This window comes from Emydura macquarii, unplaced genomic scaffold (assembly GCF_026122565.2).
Source record: "Emydura macquarii macquarii isolate MOO-44397 ecotype Brisbane River unplaced genomic scaffold, CSIRO-AGI_Emac_v2 contig_2205, whole genome shotgun sequence".
Lineage (NCBI taxonomy): Eukaryota > Metazoa > Chordata > Testudines > Chelidae > Emydura > Emydura macquarii.
This window is the reverse complement of record NW_027132342.1, coordinates 41,015-64,475: the sequence shown is the minus strand read 5'-3', so window position 1 is coordinate 64,475 and position 23,461 is coordinate 41,015. Positions and strand designations below refer to the sequence as shown.

The 23,461-nt window shown below is 39.6% G+C and overlaps 1 protein-coding gene across 1 annotated transcript; it reads right to left on the bottom strand.

Moving 5' to 3' along the window:
* Nucleotides 1-3,704: 3,704 nt before the first annotated feature.
* Nucleotides 3,705-15,492, bottom strand: LOC137160376 (aldo-keto reductase family 1 member B1-like). Its single transcript, XM_067558939.1, has 9 exons — nucleotides 15,427-15,492; nucleotides 11,650-11,817; nucleotides 10,799-10,915; nucleotides 9,950-10,027; nucleotides 8,947-9,069; nucleotides 6,499-6,605; nucleotides 5,642-5,723; nucleotides 5,088-5,171; nucleotides 3,705-3,791 (listed from the first exon to the last, which is right to left on the bottom strand). Exons 1-9 carry the CDS (start codon nucleotides 15,490-15,492, stop codon nucleotides 3,705-3,707), a joined length of 912 nt encoding a protein of 303 aa, XP_067415040.1.
* Between the last annotated feature and the right edge of the window lie 7,969 nt (nucleotides 15,493-23,461).

Below are 23,461 nucleotides of genomic sequence, written 5' to 3'. Positions count from 1 at the left end.
GTTTCCTGTTTAGCTTTCCTAATGTATTCTCTGCTCCTTCCTTCCGCCCCCTCCCACATCTTGTTTATCAACTCTTGGTATCTGGTTGAGTCAAATGTTTGTTCAGAACACCTGTTCTCCATCACACTCTCACTAAGTGGGAGAAGGTTGCAATGTGAAGTTTAAAACACTAACATTAGGAAATGCAGTAAATTAGCTCAACTGTGGCTATTGGGTTAAGACTAAATAGCCTCATGGTCCATAACAATAGATGCACTTATGCTCCATTTTGTATATCTGCATCATTATTGTATGGAAAGGTGTATATCTTAAAATACTACTCATTCTGCCTTCAGACAAAGCTTCTGGTAGCTCAGTAGTAGTCTAGCAGCACCTTGTGGCCTTATTTTGGGTGTTTTAGTAATTTGAATGAGGTTATAGGTTTGCCAATTGATCTGATCAGAAGATAGAGGTTCTTATCCTGGAATCAGGCTCCAGAAGAGTTTTATAGGGACCCTGGGGTGCACGACAGGAACATTCATAGTGATAGCCAAATTTGTATAATTTTATAAGCTTTTATTAAGATAACATAAAATGATAGACAACTGACTGATTAAAAGACAATGAATAACCATATGGATAATAGTCTTATTTTAGAGACTCTTGTGATATAGATATCTACAGTATGCTTTGGATTAATATACTCACACCCTTTCCTGATGACCTGGTTGAGAGAGATGTCTGGTTCGTCAGCTCTGGAGTAGAGGGGTGAAGTAGGCAATGCTTGAGAGCTAAGAGCTATAAGGCTAAGACTAAGTATAAACGAAGAACAAAATAACATTAACTAAAAGAAGCTTCAAGAAGGAGGAGCTGACAATCGCCACAGGTAACACGATTTGCCCCTTCTTATACATTGAGCAATGTGGGTCCTCCTAAATCCAAACTTGGATTCTTCACCCCCAAATTATTAGGGTACACTTATTTCATAGGCTGGCAGGTTCATGTGTATTAATGACATATCCACATCCTTTCCAGATGGTTCATTTATCTCACCTTTGTTATTTCTGGACCTTTTGTGGGTTCTGTGGTGTATCTGTGAAGTTTACTTGGGGCATAACCTGAGACAGCCCCTCTTCTCCCCTCCATTTTGATGCCTCCTGTCTTATCTAGGATAAATGTTATAACCATATATGTCTTATCCTTTAACTCATCATTACTTATCTGAGCCAAAGGTCCTGAACATATGTATGCTAACTGCCTTAGCTTTCATGCAGGATATGGTCTGTAAGGTACTTTGCATTACAGCTATAATATTTTAATATAAATCTATGACTCTATTATAATCAAACAACCATACTTGAATTTATAAGGAAAGAGATATGTATATGCAAGCAAGCAGGCTAGTCCTATAGGCTACAACCTAGAGACCATAACTGAGAGGAGATTTATTCTTTTAGATGCCATATAAATGCACAGTAAGACAGGCTGGTCCAGAGAGCTTAAAGTTTAAATGTTCTGTTTTCTTGAATTAAATTGAGTTATAGCAGCAAAGAATTTGCATTTAAAGAAGTTACATCTGCTTATCTCATGAAGGCCTCTAGAAACAGAATAAGGTGTTTAGGCCTACATATCTACGTGTTAGTATATCTTCTTGGATTAAATTAGGTTTAAATGCTGGACTATGTGTTTAATGCTAGTGCGCTAAAGCCTGCTACTATAGTAAGAACTGAGTGGAAATACCATGAGCTTTCTGTTGATATTTCTACAAAAATTATTAAGGTTTAGTCTAATTGCTAGAGACTTGTTCACAAGGCCTGTAAATCAAGGACTATTCAAATGTGTTTACTTGTCTCATTGCTAACAGCCTATGGAATACATTTTACTAATGGTGCTAACATGCATTTATATTGCAAAAACAAAATGTGTTTACTTGTCTCATTGCTAACAGCCTGTAGAATACATTTTACTAATGGTGCTAACATGCATTTATATTGCAAAAACAAAATATCACACAGATAAAGACTACAATAGTAATAGTAGCTGTAAGGGCAGCAACTTGCACTCTGTTCAGGGTTTGTTCTTCAAGCTTCCTATAGAATCTCTTTTACCATCAGGCAGTACATAATACATTTATGCTGGTGATCAAATGGTGTCGTTGTGTGGTGCATGTGAACATGCTCATCAGTTCATCTAAACCAGACTAAAGGATCAGCAGAATACAATCATTAAGTCCTGGAGAATGTCAAGGCAATGCCAGTTTTAATCTTCTGTGAAAGGATATGTGCACCTAGAGAGAGAGAGAGAGAGAGTTATTCTAAAGCCCTTACATAAACACTACAAGGGTCAGCGTAGGTGTAGTCTTAAGGTTAAAGAGAAGAGTTTGAATAGTGTATAACATCTAATTACAGTGGACATTTAAAGTGTATATCCAGGCTCCCTCAGTGTCCTAACTTGTACAGGATAACTCAGGTTAAGTCCCTGCTTTTTGTAATCAATAGAGGATTTGGGTATTCTGCAATTTAAATAGACTGGCTTGAACTCCTGTCATTTATGGAGGGAAAAGAAGATGGAGTCTCTATTTCTTATGAGAACTGGTCTGTAGGAATGACTGCCAAAGCCTGAGATAGAATGTGCCTTTCTTGCAGATGTTTAGTCTCAGAATGTTTAACAATAACAAGATAGTTATGGGCCTGGGCGCCGGCAGGTACAGATTGCAGAGGAAGACTTTACAACTTAGATAGGGGCAGTTGAAAAGTACTAGGCCTAAATATTCCTAGATAAGTAGTTTTTAGTATGTATTGCCATGGAAACTGTGATGTAAATTGATTTGTTTGTGTAAGGCTATAAAAGCTTTTAGAAATGTATGTTTAAGGTCACCCCTAGCATATAGGGACCACCTTCTTTACGTAAAGAATAAACTCTTGACTTTGCTAAACTGCTGTCTGGCTTATTTGGACCATCCGCTGGGCAACAGAGGTTGGGTTCTTCCACACATTCAAAAGGTAGTTTTCCCCTGTAGATTTATAATGTTTCAGATTTTACATTATTATCTTGATGTCAGAAGAAATATACTTTTCACTTATTTAGCACACCTCATCTGTGGCTACCAAATTTCTTTGCAATATTAAGCCACACATCTGTGAGGTACAGTAGGTCTATAGTAATCACTTCATTGATTGGTAAATTGAGAAAAGAGAATCAATAGCAGAACTGTGGCTAGATCTTAAATGTCAGGGTCCAACCACTCTACAATGTAAATGCTACATTAATAATCTCTGTATAGGTAATACACAGACCTCTCTTTTCTATACTTGCTAACTTACAAGACTAAGCTAATTTAATACCATATTAAATTCTAAATTGTAATTCTATACTGAACATCTTTTAGTCAGATGAGTAGCAAAAAAATTGAGAAATAAATGAAGACTATTTTGGAGCTGTAAGTCTATTTTAATTCGCTAACACGTTTGGCTCATAGTAGCTTGACACCTCCGTATTGAAATCTATTTTAACATGATATATCCTGAAAAAATCACAATTCTACAAACGGGTACAAGCTGACTAGTATTCTAGTGAATGCTAGCATGGGGTTTAAGGGGCTTTGAATTTGACATTTTGTTAGAGGCCCATGGTTCAGTTTCCTACTCACCATTTAAAAATGAGGATATAAATGTTCTACAATAAATGCAGACTTATCATGCATTCTGCTAGATTAAAAGAGACACTCACATGCTTAGGGTATAGATTCTACATTTCTTCTTAAAGCTAAGAATGGTTTCCATCTCCTCTTTAGTTAATTCAAAGTCAAACACCTTAAAAGGAGAGAGAGAGAGACAAACACACAAAGATGGTTCAATTAGATATACAAGAGGTAAGTTTAAGAGGCTTCTGCGTAAGGATACTGCAGAGATGAAAAGGAATGCTTTATATTTGTTTAGGTGACAGAAAGAACACAACTTCATGAGCAAATGTCACAATGAATGCTTACATTTCTGAGCAGGTAATAAAATATGTGAACCAAAATTTCAAACATGGGGTACCTAAAGCCAGGCATATAAATTAAGTGGCCTGATTTTCACAGCTGTAACTCCTAATTTAGTCAAAGGGACCTATGATTTCTCAGCAAGTATTCAGCAACTGTGAGAATCAGGTCACTTAATTTAATTTAATTTAATTATTGGTACCATGTTCCAAATTTTGGCCTTGAATTATGAAAAAGAGTCTACAATGCATTACGGCATGATTCAACCCTCTGGTTCTTTTATTATAATTTAGGATGTCATTAATTCTCAATTGACTGACAAGATCGATCTTTTTTTAGTTTTTTGGGGAAAAAATAGTTCAGTTAACCTTTCAAATGCTGACAAATGAGGAATAAGTCAGAAGAAGGAAATATATTTATGCATGTCCTGATCCTCCAAACCATTACTCAGGCCATCTCTCATGCATTCAATGGGATATTTACTTTAGTATAAGTACTGCAGTATTGGGCCCTTCATTGGTGGTGACCACATGTAGCCTTTGTAAGTACTTAAGAATTGTTGTAGATAAGTGACTGACTTAGCTTCAGATCTGAGAGTGTTACCTCAAAGAGGTGACGGTATCGATGAGAATTCTATTTACTCTGTTTTAGTTGTCTCCAAATTGTTAGTTGTTATACAGTTATAGGAGCCTGGAAGAATCAACTGAGTATGGGGCAATCACGTACATTAAACAAAGGGATTCAGGTGTTTTGGTTCAGGTCTAGCATTGGACTGACATGATGATGGAGAGTGAGAGAGACCATATTTTGAAAGAAAGAAATATATGTGATCAGGCAACTCACTAATAGAATTTTAAATCAGAAACTGTTAGGTCACCTCTTCCAGAAGGATGATTTGGTTTCACATTTTTCTTGGCTGGTTGTTTTGATGAAGTAAGATCAATAGTGACCATTTAAAAAAAAACAAACTTCAGCATTTACCATGACTTATCATATAGTTGTATCTCAGAGACCACAGTTATATCCTGTTCTAAGTATAAGGAAAAACAAGGATATTGGTAAGGTAAAGCAGGTTTCCTGTATAAACTTGCAACAGGACCAATAAGTATCTTATTTGAAATATTACCTTAAAATTCTCCTCAATACGATGTGGAGTGACAGACTTAGGAATTACACTCACATTTCTTTGGATGTGGAGCCGGATCAGAATCTACAGCAACAAATCAGGAATGTTGCAAATTCAGAAAACAATGTCATGCCTACCTTCACATTCCATAATGAATAAATCCCCTAGATCAAAGAGTTACCACAGGAGAAAGCAGTGTCATAGAGCAACCCTAATTTTTTCACATACTCATTTAATCACTAGTATTCATGAGACCAAGATGGCAACTAGTGAATGCCACTGACTGAAAATTTGACATGGACTAATGATGTATATAAAAGATGTAGCTACCCCTTTCCAGATAAGGCTCTCTATTTCAAACAGTTTAGTAGTCAGTAATCTTTTCCTATCCCTTCTGTAATGCAATCAGATTAAAAACAATATATTAAAAGCATCACACTAAAAGGAACCAGATAACGGGGCAAAATTGGGTGCAATGCCTTTGTGAAAGATGTTAGCAAGCACAAGAGGTTGATGTTTTAGAAAGGAAAAAATGTTGTACAATGAGTCTGTACCTGAGCTGAGGTTTTGCTGTATTTGGCTGCAATTTCCTTAATCTTGGGATCATCCAAGAGGAAAACGTCCTCAGAATTGGGCCTATAATAATAAAAAGCAGGCCCTTTGATGGAAAAAGATAATTGGTGATTTAGTTTACTTTCCACCTTTTCATGCTGCTCCTTTCCTCCTAAGCATCATTCTTCACACTATTTTATCATGAGTGGGTATCTGTGAAAAGCTGAGGTTTGCACAGAGCTTAAATATAGCGTGTTCCAATATACTCCAATAGGGGGTTCTACAGTCTAGATTTTAGCACCAAGAATACCTTCCTTCTGGCTCCCAAGAGTTTCATTGTTCATGAGCAGTTTCCTTTGTAGGTAATGGATGTAGAATGGATGTCTCTGAGGTAGTCTAGTCCCAGACCAAAGAGGGTTTTGAAGATTAGAACTTGAGACAATCTACCTTAAACCCACAATATCTTTGTTACAATGGATGCTGTTTTCATTACATCATGTTGTTTTTTATAATGGTTTTGTAATCTTTCATTAAGTTGTTAAAGAATGTTAAATAAATTGATCAGAATTCAACTAAGAATTTTCTTCACCAGTTCACAAATTGACTGCTCGTTTTTCTATTGGAATACATAAATCCAATAAGGCTGTCTGAATATCACACATTAATCCATTAATTAAATAAGAGATTGATGGTTTCTATGTATTTGTGCAGATTTAAGAGGAATTTTGACATTTTGTAATCTTTAATAATATATCAATGTTTTCATTCTTTTATTTCATCCATATACTGTAATATATGAATATTAGTTTACTGAAATCAGTCCTAAAAAGAAAAAAAAATATATAGAAAATATTCTTACCAAGGCCAGTTGGGAGCTCCAAGGGGACTGTATGCAGTGACGGAGATCCCTTGGGACTGGCAATAGTTAACCAGCTCTTCCTGAGGAAGGTATGGGTGGCTCTCAATCTACAAGTATGAACACTAAGTTTACCAAGAGGCGACTGTACTACTGTTCTTCAGAATACAGACACGGTGGTGACTTACTGAAAGATATATAAAAGCACGAGCTTCTCCATAAAATACATCCCACTAAACTCCAGAAGTCAGCTTCTTTTGGAGCTAGTCAATATACTTAAAATATTGGAGAAAATCTATACCTTCAAGTCAGTGGCACAGCTATGGGCATCCGCATGGCCCCACAGCATGCCAACATTTTTATGGCTGAGCTAGAACATCGCTTTCTCTAAACTCATCCCCAAGCACCTCTTCTTTACCTAGGCTACACTGATGACATTTTCATCATCTGGACCCATGGGAAAGAGTCCCTCGAAGAATTCCACCTGAATTTCAATAATTTCCATCCCACCATCAACCTCAGCCTAGACCAGTCCACACAAGAAATCCACTTCCTGGACACTACAATACAAATAAGGGATGGCCACATTAATACCACCCTATACCAAAATCTGACCACAATACATACCTTCCTGCCCCCAGCTTCCAACCCTGGACACATTACATGATCCATTGTCTACAGCCAAGCCCTAAGATACAACTCGATTTGCTCCGACATATCAGACAGAGACAAACACCTAATGGATCTCCATAAAACATTCTTAAAACTACAGTACCCACCTAGGGAGCTGAAGAAACAAATTGACAGAGCCAGACGGGTACCCAGAAGTCACCTACTACAGGACAGACCCAACAAAGAAAACTACACAACACCACTGACCATCACCTACAGCCCTCAGCTAAAATCTCTCCAACACGTCATTAAGGATCTACAACCTATCCTAGAAGATGATCCCTCACTCGCTCAAGATGTGGGAGGCAGGCCTATCCTTGCTTACAGGCAGCCCCCCAACCTGAAGCAAATACTCACCAGCAACTGTACACCATACAACAAGAACACTAACCCAGGAACCTATCCCTGCAACAAACCCCCTTGCCAGCTCTGCCCGCACATCAACTCTAGTGACACCATCTCAGGTCCTAACCACATCAGCCACACCATCAGGAGCTCATTCACCTGCACATCTACTATTGTAATATATGCCATCATGTGCCAGCAATGCCCCTCTGCCATGTACATTGGCCAAACCAGACTGTCACTACACAAAAGAATAAATGGACACAATTCAGACATAAAAAATGGTAACATCCATAAGCCAGTAGGAGAGCACTTCAATCTCCCAGGACACCCTGTAACTGACTTGAAAGTTGCCATTCTTCAACAAAAAAACTTCAAAAACAGACTTCAGCAAGAAACTGCAGAGCTGGAACTCATATGCAAACTTGACAAAATCAGACTGGGTCTGTAATAGGGACTTGGAATGGTTCTCTCATTACAAGAAGTAATTGTCACTGTTCACACATTCTCACCTTCTAACAAGGGTTGTGAATAGGCCTAACTGAACTGACTTTGTTAGCACTTGCCCTTCCCATTGTTATGTTTCTTACCCTTGGATGTATATATATACCTCTTATCTGTGATTTCCACTTCATGCATCTGACGAAGTGGGTTGCAGCCCAAGAAAGCTTATGCCCACATAAATTTGTTATTCTTTAAGATGCTACAGGACTCTCATTGTTTATGCTTAAAATATAAATCTAAAGACACTCTACCTGCAAGGAGTGGTTAAAGAACTGACTTGAAAAAACTGAACTGGTTTGTACTTTTAGTTTCTTGTGATCTAAAATTGTTTCAGAATGACTTTTTGTTTCAAAATTTATTTTATTTTGGATATTTATTTTATATAGTTTATTTCTATATTTTGTTTATTTTTTATTTTTATATGCTACCACTTACCAAACCAGTTACCAATTAGAATAACAATTACAAATGACCCGTTAAAATAGCAGAGTACAGTTACTAAACCAATTAGAATACTAATTATCAAGCAAATTACCAATTAGAATACTACTGAGTTATTAGAATACCAATTTAAAAAACAATTCCCAATTTATAATATAAAATAACAACAACATTAAAAATACATAAAAAATCAAAATAGAAACAAAATGTCTCAATTCATCTGAAACTAAATTTTTTCAGAAATTTCATTTTGTGAGAAATTTTGAAAATTCAACTTAGAGCAAAAAAAAGTTAAATGTCTGAATTTCCCACAGGATGGACATTTCAAGTTTTGCCCAACTCTATTTATATGCACTATAGAAAAACTCTATTCTGTCCATTAACTGAATATACCCTTCCCAAACATACATATACACATATCACATAATCAAGCTACAGCCCTTTCAGATAGGTGTTCTGCCAATACCAATGAATCTGTGAACAGGTTACCTGGTTATTCACTGGTTTGTATTTTAAATTGGGTTTGTTCAAGAGCCTCTCTATCTGTTCACAGTTAAAGTTGGAGATTCCAATGGATTTCACCAATCCTGCATCCACCAGTTCTTCCATAGCCTAAGGATACAAGAGAATGGATATTTTATGTAACTAAGAGCTTATCTATACAGGAAAATTGACTGGCATAGCTATTTCAAAATTAATCCCCCTGTGAATGTTCTATTCCAGAATAAAAGTGTTTTTATTCCAGAATAATGAGTCTTCTCACAATGCAAAGTAATAATTCTGGAATAATGTCACTTTTCTTTCAAAGTTATTCCAGAAAAAATATGCAAGTCAATTTCCCCACGTAGACATACACGACACAAAGTACAGATGGTCTCATTGTTAACCTACCTATTTTCTTTCACAAAAACAAATGATAAACCAGGTAGTTGGACCTGCCAAATATGTCATGTTTTGCAGGTCCCAGAGTCTAGCTGAGAGAGGGGATGCACAAAAAATAGCCCACTGCATCCTCCCCTTAAGAGAGAGATGCTCTTTTAAGAAAAATTTTCATTTTGTGCTTGTTATCATCAGGATCAGCCTGCAATTTCCTTTTTATTCCTGTAAGTCATCAATAAGGCTTGATTCATTCCTCATTTGACAGAATGGAGAAGAGGACAAGATTCTCAAGTGTTCCTTCTAAATCTGGTGACTACTATATCATTCTCCTCTCTCCCAAAGGCTTGGCTTAGCACTGTTGAGCACACACAGTGCCTGTTGCCACCCCCATCCACAGTGTTTTTGTCTGCAGCAAACATGAAAATATTTTAACTCAACAAAATAATGGGGCAATGGGGCAAGAATTTAGAACAATCTACAGTCCTGATTTGGTGATGTTAGAGATCCCTGGGGGCAGCTGCCACCATTAAAGGCATAGAACTTCCTACTCAGAATCTCAAACTGGAAAGTAAGCACAGAAACAAAGGGAATCTCAATTTATCAGTGAACCCACCTCCCACGTGTCCAGAAAATCTGTGTCACTTGGAATGATCATGTCATTCTCATCTGCAGGAAACAGTTCTTCTCCAGCCTGTCATTGGAAAACATAGTTTAAAGATAATCCTCCATGCTGAATTATCTCTTGTTAAAAAATAATCTACAAGTGAGTGAAGATGGATTTATAGAACGTATCCTGGCTTGAGCTTCTGGGGGCAAAAAGAAGGAAAAAAGAATAACACTTATTAAAGAAATTAGTTTATGAGCAGACCAGCATGATGCCAATCAGTACAGCTTGTGACTCCAAGCAGAGGAAGGGCAGAAGCTTGTCAGTGCTTCTGTCAGCTTGTAGGAGCCCTACTGAAGTTGACAGAACAGTCCTTTAAGTGGGAGCTGAGGACTTAGCTATCTTCCCAGTAAAGATATAGATTGATAAGAACTCAGCACACATACATCATCAGACAGGAATATTGTAGGAGCGACTGACAGCCAAATGCCTAGATATTATGAGCCAAGAGATCTGAATTTGATTTGGATCGATTACTCTCTAATCCAGAAGGGCTGGAAATGCTGTAGGAGCAAAAAAGAAAGAAAACAATGACAAAAAGTCTACATTACAGTTCCACAGTGGCACAGCTGCAGCATAGACGTACCTTAAAAATGACCTTGCAAGATAGCTACTGCCTTACCAGTCAAGGACAGTACTACTTTCCAGAGCATGCTGGGAGTGGCACCAATATGCTCTGAAGAAAGTCTAGTCCTCCTGGCCTGTTTAGAAGATAACCAGGGCATCACTGCTCAAGAAGAGGAGATTGCTTCCCTAGGACTCTGACAGAAAGGCTTAGAGAAGTTAAAGTCACAGTACCTTGAATCCCATGGGCCAATGCATCAGGTAGAGGTCCAAGTAATCCAGTTTCAGTGCAGCAAGGGTGTTCTGGCATGCTCCCTTCACCAGGGATTTCTCATGAAATGTGCACCACAGCTACAGAGAGAAAACTAAGCATGACAGTTGACCTCACAGGCGAATGATCGTATGAAATATCCTTAGCAGGACAGAGGCATGCAAGACCTTCTAGAGGCAAGTCTGGGAATATTACACCATTCATCTACAGGGGAGGTGAAGTTGATGGGTATTTTCTTGTAGTTCATTTTGTTAATGGTGGTACACTTGACTAAATTAGGATTCTGCCAGATTAAGATACAGTAAAACTTCACCAGTTAAGACAGCAATTAAAGAAACTGATGTAAAAATGCAGGATTGGTGAAGACCCACCCACAAGTTTTCCATTAGGTAGAAACCTATTTCTTTCTACTACCATTGTTGCTGCCAGGCAAAAAACATAACATACAAGAGTTAATAAATTCAATCCTGCAGCAGGAATGAGCAAAAATATTGTAGCCATGCTTTCTTCCTCAGAGTCACTGAAAGCAGGGGCTGAGCTCCTACTCCACAGCTGGCAAAAGATGAGTACACAGACAGGTGCACTCTAATCAATCATGGATTTTTAAGAGTTCCTTTTTCCTTTCCTCCATCCACTTTACTTGGCTACCATAATAAAGAAAACAAAATGGATACTGGATACAGTATAAAAGAGTTAATTTCATGACTAGCTTTACTCTGTGAAAACTGCCCTTTGCATTATTGTGATCTGTGTCTCTTTTCCTGCAAGCCATCAATCTGATCCCATATTTAGACTCAGGTAGCTAAGACTGTACCTTACTCACGACAAAGAGGTCCTCTCGGGTCACAACACCCTCTTCAATTTTCTCTTGGATTGCATCCCCTATTTTATTTTCATTCTGGTACACATAGGCACAGTCAAAGTGGCGGTATCCAACATCAATGGCAAACTTGATTGCATCTTTCACTTTCCCAATGGGGGACTGAAATGAAAAGAGAAAGCTACAAATTTAAATATCAGAAAAATATTTCCAGTTCAGCCTTCCCCATAATCATGTAGTATTAATCCAGTGGTATTTGAACGATCCTGGTTTGATTCCCATTTTCACTGTGGTTTATGGAACAAAACAACCAGTGACAACCTTAAGTCTTAAACAACCTGTGATTGGCACTCACAGACTATGGTAAGAGGCACCCAAGAAATACCATAGACAGGTAGCACAAGATATATACAAGACTGTATCATGTCATATGCATTTATTTAGGGTAAAATCTGCCCAATGGCCAATCATATAGATCAAGAGGATGAACAAGAAAGGGGCAAATCTCAAGGAAAGGGAGTCAAAGTAAGCTATGCTAATCATATTGCTCAACATTTGCTCTGAAAATACAATAACAGATTCCAAGATCTGTACATGGAAACTTTGCAAGAATTCTTCAGCCTATTCCCCACAACATAAGTATGTGTTCCTGAAAACCTCAGATTGAGAGCATGGAGGAAGGAAGAACTGCCTAACATGATACAAGACTTCTCCAGTGTTCCCTGTCTGAAAGCTACTGGCCATGATACTGTATCATTAGAGAATTGCCCTGCAGGGGATTCTCCACATCCCTGTTGGAAACCTTCATTCACCTGCTTAACATTTCCTTGGCAGCCACAGTCATTCTGGGAGTGAAAAATTGACAGGATAACCTTTGAAGAGCTCTGCTAAACTGACCATAGCAATCAATATTGAGTTATAATTAAGTTATAATTTGCCAAAAAAGAAAAAGAGGAAAAACCAATTTTAAGGAAGGGTATTGGGAAACGTGGAAAGAAATAATTCTCTTGACTTCTGGACATAAACAAACCTTCTCTTGAGGAGGTTGGACAGGAGACATATGTAGATACAATGCAAAACATTATAGAAAGTGCCAATCTCTGGATAAGGCACATAGTTTAGGATTCAGTATCAATATGAAGCCACTTAAGGTTCTTGGCTAGAAAAGGACACTGAAAATTTGTTTGACAACTTTATACAAGTGGAAAGAGGAGAGGCATTACAAATAAGAACTTGCAGCAAAAGCAGAACTACACATTCCTACCTTTAATGCATTATAAAGTTAACAATATCATCACTGATGACTTTATTTTAAGCACATAGTTCTGAGCCTAGCTGGTCAAAGGCTGCTTAATTAGGTTGCTAGGTGGTGTTGGTGACCTGTGACATACAGGAAGTCAGACTAGATGGTCTGGTGGTCCCCTGTGGCCTTAAATTCTATGACTCAAAAAAACACTACTTGTCTTCTTGCATGGGGTAAAAAATAAGCAGGTACCTATTATCCCTTCTGGTGAGTGTCTACTTTTTGTATGACACTTGCAGCCTGAATTTATCTAATTTCTTACATAAGATTCAATAACTGCAGCTCTTTCAGCAGCATGGGAAAGCTAGCTGGCTATGGTGTACGTGAAGTGTCAGCATGAGGGGATGTATCAGTCTTTGTGGCCCGCTGTTGGAAGCCCCACGGTTATACTACACACCGCCCCAGGAAGGAGCAGCAAAGATGAGTCCTCCAGGATTGCCTAGAGAGGCTGCCTTGAAGCAGCCAATCAGAGCCCAGAAGGCTCAGATAAAAGGAGCTGCAGGGGGCTGAGCATCTCAGTTCATGGTGAGGCTAGAGGGACCTCTGATCAAAGGGAGCTTGATGGGCTGTATTTGTTAAATGTGGAAATGAGAGGACCTGTGAGCTCTAGCTCTAAGGTAATGGACAGAAGTAAAGAGACCAGGTGGGGAGAAGCACAGGGAATGCATCAGCAACTAGTTGAAGGAATTAAAGGAAGTAGGGGTATGTAGCTGCTGTTTATGGAGTCCCCTGGGTTGGAACCTGGGGTAGTAGGTGGGCCCAGGTCCTGCCAGTGGCAAAGTGGCTCAAGCCCTGAGAAGGGGACAAGGTTCCTTTAGAAGTCCCAGCAAAGGGCTTAATTAAAAAGGGCCTGGAGATGGTTGAAGACCCTGGTGAGGGCCAACAGTGTTGAACTCCTTGCTACTCTGGAAGGAGTTCATCCATGTGACTATGTGGCTTGGCCAGAGGGCTGAGCCATTGAAGAGCTGCCTAGCAAGGTAGGCAATCTAGAGAGTGCCTGGAGCAGGGGGAGAAAAAAGACTGAAGCACCACACCCAGATGACAGGAGGCAGTCAGGCAGTGAGTGCCCCCTGTCCCAGTCAGTCACTATATACTACAGTATCAAGCTGCTGTGCTACCTAAATGTAGCGTGAAAACTCTGTGGGGAAAGACAAAGCTCTCTGTAAAGAACCAAAACACGTGATCCTTCCCATTGTGTTGGATGGTGGGGCAGGGAGAGAGACAGGATTGGCAATTTGTTCTGTGATTACACAACTATGCAATATAAGACACTATTCAGAGAATAATCCCTTGTATTATATTACATTGTATTCACTGAATAGCATTTCAATTCGAGTACAGTGTGACTGTAAAGAAAGATCCTATCGTAATGCAGATACACAAAGAGGTACGTGGTGGTTGCTGTGGGAACACTAATACTGAATAACCTTGAGGAAAAAACCCTAGTGATTCTTCTGGAAACAAACACTGAACTTTTCATTGCATAATACAGGGGTTTTTTTTGCAGCTTCCCAGGGCTTCTTACGTCCAAAAAATGTTTTCCAATCAGCCCGACCCACCTATCAGGTTCATTCAAAGACTTCACAAAGCATCACTGTCATGTCAACTTGGATTATGTCAACATGACTTAAGGGGCCTCATCCTGAGGTACTGGGTGCTACCAATTAGTTTTGGAGTCAATGGGAACTGGAGGCACTTAGCACCTTTCATGATTAGACCCACAAAGAGGAGGACAACTGAAAAGTGTAAATGTAAGTACAACCCTATTGACTTACAAATGCATTGAGCATTAGCAGTGCCTGAAGAGGAAATATAGAAAGAATGCTTTACAGAGTCTTAATAAAACAGCATGTTTGAACACCTTTAGTCTTCTAACATTGCAGATTTTGGGGAGACCTTGCCCATTTTGCCTACTTTTTGGAAATTTAGTTTAACTTCAAATTCAATTAACCTTTAAAAGCCTTCTCTCGCACCCCAAATCAGCAATGTGAGACCTTCAGATCAGAAACTGTAGTATCTATTTGTTTGGAAAGTACCCTGCATAACTCTGGTGCATTATAAATAAATCAACATCCATGTAGTTAGTATAAAGTTCCATTTGTAAATCCACTTTTTCTTCATCACAGTAGTTGATAATTAAATTAATTCCAATGGATGAGCATTGAGTATAAAAAAGAAAATAACACATGAGTTTTCAGGGGCATCAGCTTTTACATCAAAAGGCAAATGTCCATATCAACACCTCACATTCATTTACAAAAGGTTTGACAAGTGGTTAAAGAGCTGTAACTGAACAGTCACACCTGCAGAATTTCAAGAGACTGTAAGCTCTGAGGATTTTGGCTCTCCAGGAGAGACAGCTGCAACAGTCTTGATGACTCTTAGCAATTACATAGTCATACAAGTTACAAACTAGTTTTAATATAAGCCCATGTACAATGCAGTAGCAGATGGATCTCATCAATTACCTGCCAGGTTCCTAGTCCCAGGATGGGCATCTTTGCTTTTGTGCTCAATTCGACGGAGGTTGTCATGGCTTGTCTGCTCTAATTCTCTTTGGAATGCAACAAGGTAAAAAATGTATGCCACCCTGGCAAAAGACTTAAATTCTTACCACACCCACTTTCTGGTGATTGGCTGCAAATGGGAGTGGGCAGGGAGAATGAAAGGGGAAAGCATCAGAAGGTGAAGTCTTTGCTTGGTTCCTTTTCTCTCCATTTCCAACCCAGTTTCTCCTCTTTGGAGAATTACAAAGCCCTGTAGAATTACACTCTGGAAGCCTACAATAGCTTTTGTATGTGTGTCTTTGTACGATTTGAATTCTTTGCAGGTGTCAAAAATCAAGTGGGCAAAGGTGATCCAGTGGATATAGTGTACTTGGACTTTTCTGAAAGCCTTTGACAAGGTCCCTCACCAAAGTCTCTTTAGCAAAGTAGTCATGGGATAAGAGGGAAGGTGTTCTCCTGGATCAGTAATTGGTTAGCAGACAGGAAACAAAGGGTAGGAATAAATGGTCACTTTTTACAATGGAGAGAAGTAAATAGTGGGATCCCCCAAAAAACTGTACTGGAGCTAGGGCTGTTCTTGTTTATAAATGATCTGAAAAAGGGGTAAACAGTGTGGTGGGAAAGTTGCAAATGATACAAAATTACTCAAGATTGTGAAGTCCAAAGCTGACTGTGAAGAGTTACAAAGAGGTCTCATAAAACTGGCTGACTGTGCAACAAAATGGCAGATGAGCTTCAATGTTGATAAATGGAAAGTAATGCACAAGGGAAAACATAACCCCAATTAGGCATACAAAATTATGAAGTCTAAATTAGCTCATACCACTCAGGAAAGATCTTGGAGTCCTTGTGGATAGCTCTTTGAGAACATCTGCTCAATGTGCAGTGGCAGTCAAAAAACAGAATCTTAGGAATCATTAGGCAAGGGATGGATAATATCATAATGCCACTATACAAATCAATGGTATGCCCACACATGGAATATTGCATGCATTTCTGGTCTTCCCATCTCCAAAAAAAGATGTATTAGAACTGGTAAAAGTGGAAAGAAGAACAAAAAAAATTAGAGGCGTGGGACAGCTACATTATGAGGAGAGGTCAAGAAAAGGGGGACTATTCATTTTAGAAAAGAGATAACTAAGGGGGGGATATGATAAAGGTCTGTAAAATCATGAATGATGTGGAGAGAAAATGTTGTTTACACCTTCACATCACAAGAATGAGGGGTGACCCAATGAAATTTATAGGCAGCAGCTTTAAAACAAACCAAAGGAAGTATTACACATAACACAGTCCACCTGTGGAACTCATTGCCAGAGGATGTTGTGAAGACCAAAAGTATAACTGGGTTCAAAAAAGAATTAGATATGTTCATGGAGGATAGGTCTATCAATGGCTATCAGCCAAGATGGTCGGGGACACAACCCCATGCTCTGGGTATCCCTAAACCTCTGACTCCTAGAAGCTGTGACTGGGCAATGCAGGCTGACTCACTCAATAATTGTCCTGTTTTGTTCATTCTCTCTGAAGCACCTGACACTGGCTGCCATCAGAAGACAGGATACGGGGCTAAATGGACCATTGGTCTGACCCACTATGGTCATTCTTATGTTCTTATTAATTGCAAATGTTGCACAGAGCTAGGATGGAGCCCCTCATTGAGTCAAAGAGTTTGAAGCTAGAGGGGATCACCGGATCATGTAGTCTGACTTCCTGTATAGCACAGACCACAAAAACCACCCAGCAACCAAAATTAGAGCAAAGTATTACAGCCCACAGGAGACTAAATTATTATGAGAATAGAAAGCTGAGAATAGGAGGGACTGAGGTGCCCAAGGCTCCTGTAAGGGCAGGGAGATGATTAAGTGAGATATGCCCAGATAATCCCAGCAAGTGACCCGCTCTCCATGCTTCAGAGGAAGGTAAAAACCCCCAAGGTCACTGCCAATCTGACTTGGAGGAAAATTCCATCCTGACCTCACATAATGCAGTCAGTTAGATTCTAAGCATGTGAACGAGAACCAGCCAGATGAACATGTGAGAGAGAAAATACTCAGTGCTGCCTCAGATCATAGGACACTGGATGGAATGGGCTAGTCTCCAGCCCTGGCCCTCTCTGAGGCTTCAGAAGAAAGAGACAAAAAATAGAATACACTGAGCAGAGGGAATCTCTGCCTGACCCCTGCAGGTGACTGGCAAAGCCCTGAAACAATTCTTAGGAACGTAAGACATACATTGGAAAAGACACCCCCCCCCCCCCGCCCCAGAGCTGCCAAGCACTGTCCCCCACCATCACACACAACCCATCATACAATCCCACCCATACATTTATCCAGTTTTCTCTCAAAACAAAGTTGCTTGTCCCTGCAATTCTTATTGGGAAGCTGTTCCAGAACCTCACTCTGATGGTTAGAAACCTTCTTCTAACTTCCAGCTTGAATTTGTTCTTTTGCCAACATTTTCCTTTATCTTAAATAGCTCTTCACCCTCCTTGATACTTGTAGAGAGCAATCATATACCCTCTCAGTCTTTTTTTGGTAGGCTAAACAAGTCAAGTTCTTCCAGACTCCTCTCATAAGATGGACCATCCATACCCCTGATCATCCTAGTAGCTCTTCTCTGCATCTTTCTGGTTTGAATTCCTCTTTCTTGAACGTGGGTGACCAGACCTTTACACAGTATTCCAAATGACGTCTTACCAGTGCTTTGTGCAAAGGCATTAACACTTCTCTATCTCTGATGGAAATGCCCTGCCTGATACATCTTAGAATTGAATGTACCTTCTTTGCAGCCACACCGCATTAATGGTTTATAGTCATCCTGTGAGCGACCAACACAACCAGGTGTCTCTCCTGCTTTGTTGCTTCCTACTGATAACTCACAAGCTTAAAGCAGAAATTCTTATTATTAGATCCTAGGTACATGACTTGACACTTTGTTCTATTGAATTTCATCCCATTTCTGTCATTCCACTCTTCAATTTCAGCCAGATTCCTGTATAATATTCCAATCCTCTTCTGTATTGATGATGCCTCCCAACTTTGTATTATCAGCAAATTTCATTAGCATGCTCCTACTTTTTGTAGCAAGGTCATTAATAAAAATGTTTAATAAGATTGGTCCCAAAACCAATCCTTAAGGAACTCCACTAGGAATCTTCCTCCAGTTCAATACTTCACCTTTCAGCACAACCTGTTGCCATCTCCCCTTTAGCTAGTTGCTTACAATTTTTGTACTAATCCCCATCTTCTCTAATTTAACTAATAATTTCCCATGTGGTATCATGTCAAATGTTTTACTGAAGTCCAAGTATATTAAATCTACTTCATTTCCCTTATCTAAGAAATCATTTTTTTTCACAAAGGCAATCAGATTAGTAAACCCATGTTGCATTCCATCCTCTTTTCCATTTACCTTATCTTCCTCTGCACTCCTCACCCATTCACCCCACTTCTCTGCTCTTCTACAGGGAATTACTGTACGGTAGAACTGAGTTACAAACACCAGAGTTACGATTGGTCAGCCACACATCATTTGGAGCAGGAAGTATGCAATCAGGAAGCAGCAGAAACAAAAAAACCCCAAACAAATACAATGCTGTGTTAAATGTAAACTACTAAAAAATAAAGGGAACATTTAAAAAAAGAAAAAGATTTAACAAGGTAAGAAAACTGTTTCTGTGTTTGTTTCATTTAAATTAAGATGGTTAAAAGCAGCACCTTCCAATTAATATGAAAACTAGAAGGTGGATAAGGAACTGGTTAAAGGGGAGACTACAAGGGGTCATACTGAAAGGTGAACTGTCAGACTGGAGGGAGGTTACTAGTGGAGTTCCCGGGATCAGTCTTGGGACCAATTTTATTTAACCTTTTTATTACTGACCTGGGCACAAAAAGTGGGAGTGTGCTAATAAAGTTTGTAGCTGACACAAAGTTGGGAGGTATTGCTAATAAAGAGAAAGACTGGGATATCATACAAGATCTGGATGACCTTGTAAATTAGAGTAATAGAAACAGGGTGAAATTTAATAGTGGAAAGTGAAAGGTCATGCATTTAGGGACTAATAACAAGAACTTTTGCTATAAGCTGGGACGCATCAATTGGAAGTGACAGAGGAGGAGAAGGACCTGGGCATATTGGTTGATCACAGGATGACTATGAGCTACCAATGTGATGTGACCGTGAAAAAAGCTAATTCAGTCCTAGGATGCATGAGCTGGGATATTTCCAGCAGAGATAGGGAGGTGTTAGTACCATTATACAAGGCATCTGGAATACTATGTGCAGTTCTGGTCTCCCATGTTTAAGAACAATGAATTCAACCTGGAACAGGTGCAGAGAAGGGCTACTAGGATGATCCGCAGAATGGAAAACCTGCCTTATGAGAGGAGACTCAAAGAACTTGGCTTGTTTAGCCTAACCAAAAGAAGGCTGAGGGGAGATATGATTGCTCTCTATAAATACATCAGAGGGAGAGAGAGGAGTTATTTAAGTTCAGCACCAATGTGGACACAGAAACAAATGGATATAAACTGGTCATCAGGAAGTTTAGACTTGAAATTACACAAAGGTTTCTAACCATCAGAGGAGGGAAGTTCTGGAATAGCCTTCCAAGGGGAGCAGTGGCCACAAAAAACCTAGCTGGCTTCAAGACTGAGCTTGATAAGTTTATGGAGGAGATGGTCTGATGAGACAGCCTAATTTGGCAATTGACTGATCTTTGACTACTAGCGGTAAATATATCCAAAGGCCTGTGACGGGATATTAGATGGGGTGGGTTCTGAATTACTATAGATAATTTTTTCTGGGTGTCTGGCTGGTGAGTCTTGCCCACATGCTCAGGGTTTAACTGATCACCATATTTGGGGTTGGGAAGGAATTTTCCCCCAGGGCAGATTGGCATAGATCCTGGGGATTTTACACCTTCCTCTGCAGCATGGGGCACGGGTCACTTTCTGGTGGAATCTCTGTACCTTGAAGTCTTTAAAACATTATTTGAGGACTTTAATAACTCAGTCTTGGGTTAGGGATCTATTACAGGAGTGGGTGGGTGAAGTTCTGTGCTGTGTTGTGCAGGAGGTCAGACTATATGATCCCTTCTGACCTTATAGTCTACGAGTCTGAGCATTTTTCTTCTGCATAGTAAAGTTTCAAAGCTGTATTAGGTCAATGTTCAGTTGTAAACTTTTGAAAGAACAATCAGAACGTTTTGTTCAGAGTTACGAACATTTCAGAGTTCTGAACAATCTCCATTCCCAAGGTGTTCATAACTCTCAGGTTCTACTGTGTTAGGAATAGAGTTTAGCAAATAATGGATTTTTTAGTTCAGGGGCTGAACCAAAAAATCTGAAAGAAAATTCTGGTTTGATTAGAATGGAAAATACATTTTTTCAAAATTTTTCTTCAAATCAAAAACTCAAATTTTAAATCAACCAAACATTTCAAGTCAATTCAGTTTTTTTATTCATTTTGAGTTCATTTGTGCTGAGCTTTTGTTTGAACAGCCAGATTTACAAGGGTATGTTCGGTCTTCTAGGAAGGAAAAAACAAAGATTTATCAGGTATTTTCCCTGTTAATCCATGACTGATGTTCAAAAAATGTGTATGTGTGAATATCAGTTGTTTTCTTTTTTCCCCTCAACAGAAATCAGTCTCCAACAGTCATTGGAGGAATAAGATGCTGAGTTTGCAGGACGTGGCAGAAAGCAAGAAACGTTGCTACCAAGGCTGTAAATTGCAGTATAGAGTCACAGACTCATGTCGTGCTCAGAGTGTAAATAAGTGCGTTCGCTATTCTGGTATACAGTATTTATCCACCCTGTGAGCGCTCATGGGGATTGATGTCCCCAGCCTAGTATCAGCATTATTTGAGTTTGGATGCTTCTGCCCAAGGTGAAGGAAATTCATTTCTCTCCTCATTAAAGTCCTGGGACCTTTGCAAGGCAGCAGATCTGATGAGATTTAAGGTGTCCCTGATATGTGACTAGAAGGATCCAAGATACATAAATCCAGGGTAGTTTGGAAGCTGACAGGAACTGAGAGGGCAAGATTCTGTGTGTCATCATCTCAAAGTCACCCTGTAGCTTTCCACACAGGTGCATGAAGACACCTGGGGTGAGCCTGTATTGCTGGATTTGCTGTGATTCAGTGAGGCTAGGAACAATCTTCTTTGGTTTATAGACTCTGTGTTTTCTACTCCATCCCTGAGCCAAGGCAGTATGGCCCTCCTCCTTTCCCTCATGTGCCTCAGAGGAACAAATGTAGCATAACAGAATGCTGTGCTTCAGCCAATAGCTAATGTGCCTACTGGCTGATGTGCATGTCCCAGTTTAGTGGCCATCTCCTGAATGATTGCCTGGTCTGCTCTTCTGAAGCACTCACTTCCCCCCTACTCAAGTGCTCCAGGGGATTTGTTCCAAAAATCACCTGAGCACCCAAACATTTGCTGAGCCCCAAGCAGTGCACACAACAGGCCACTCACACTCCACAAACCTTTGCAAGTGTTAGTATTCAGCTCTATTCTAAAACAAATTACCTCAGAAAATCCCTTTTAAGCCTATTTGAAGGTCCTAATTTAATTTGTTAAAAATTATGGGCTTTAACTGGACATTCTGTGGCGTTTGTGCTTATTGTGAACAAATTTGCCTCAAACTCTTTCTGAAGACTGACTGAGGCTCCCAACTTAATATGGTACCAAAAATTCCTGTCACCTTGGGCCTGCTGTGGAGTTTGTGCATTTTAATCCCTTTTCTCAAAAAAATCTTTACCTCAGAAAATCTCTTCTGAAGCCTGTTTGAGGCTCCTGTTTCAGTGTGGTGGGAATGCAGCACACTTCACCGTTAGTCTCCTGGGGAAGAAATGTCCCATCAGACAAAGAATGATAAAATGGCCTTGTACAAGAGGCCAGGACTGTCTTTTCATCTAGGCACTGCATGGCTGCAGCTTTGATTCAAAGGAGGTTTTGCTGAAGATCCAAGTCCCTCTTAGCCAGTCATATTGCTCAGGAATGGAATTTGGAGAGAGCCATCTTCTCTGGCCCTGAATGGACAAAGGGAGGTTTCTTAAATTCAGTGTGGGGAAGGAATGGCTTGATTTAGGCCAGGATAAGAATCCTCTCACCTTGAAGAGGGGAGATCACTGAGAAGCACCCTTGAAAAAGCAGTCCGAAAAGGAAGAGCTACAGGACGGCTTTGGAGAACACAGTTAAGGGCCAGAGAGGCAGCCTTGGAGCCAGTGGTAGGGCACAGGAGAGCCAAGGAATGAAATTTCACCTGAGGAATTGTAGCAGGCACCAGTTTGAATTCCAGCAAGCTAGGGAATGACTGAATTACTAGGAGTCCCACCTCACAGGGTCAGAAGGGGAATAACTACAGTTGAGAGCCACCAGCCCAGTATATCAGCCCTAAAGACTTTAGAATCCCTGTTTTGGAAGGATAGTATGCTTAACAGATGTGTCTCTTCTGCAGGAATATGTGGGGCCACAGGCAGTAGACTCCATCTAGACCAAAAGGTATTGCGCTCAGTAGTTATTATTTAAACTGTTTACAGTGTTATGCCCTTATTTACCAAGTTCAGTGTTGTTTAGTGTAACTCCTTGAAATGAATGACTCTACAGTCTCATTAACCTATGTCTTTTCACTGAGTGTAAAGGTCTTTTTTAATGTCTCCCTTCTGTGCTTAATTCTTGGGTTACTATCCACAAGGCAAATCACTTCACAAGTTTGACTCTAATAAATTTAAACTGATTCTGCAATTAAACAATCACCAAAAAAGAAGAAACTCTAAAAAGTTTTATCTCATGCATAATTTAAAGTTGATAGTAAAAAAAATAATCCCCAAAAATCACACTGAGTTCGGATTGCATAAACCAGATTTCAGCCTGAAATAAACGTGTGTCCAAGTTATACCATCTGAAAAATTAAGCTGCTCTAATCTATTTATGAGTTACTCAATACTGACTCCCAGTAATGCCAAAATAACTGGTTTCGGTTTTCTT

What these genes read in the sequence shown, in the direction of transcription:
- LOC137160376 (XM_067558939.1), bottom strand. Translation starts at nt 15,492, where the DNA reads ATGACAACCTCCGTCGAATTGAGCACAAAAGCAAAGATGCCCATCCTG. An exon ending in ACCTCTTTGTCGTGAGTAAG is followed by an intron (nt 10,916 to 11,649) that starts GTACAGTCTTAG and finishes TTCTCTCTGTAG; the next exon opens with CTGTGGTGCACATTTCATGA. An exon ending in GGAGCTCCCAACTGGCCTTG is followed by an intron (nt 5,724 to 6,498) that starts GTAAGAATATTT and finishes TTATTATTATAG; the next exon opens with GCCCAATTCTGAGGACGTTT.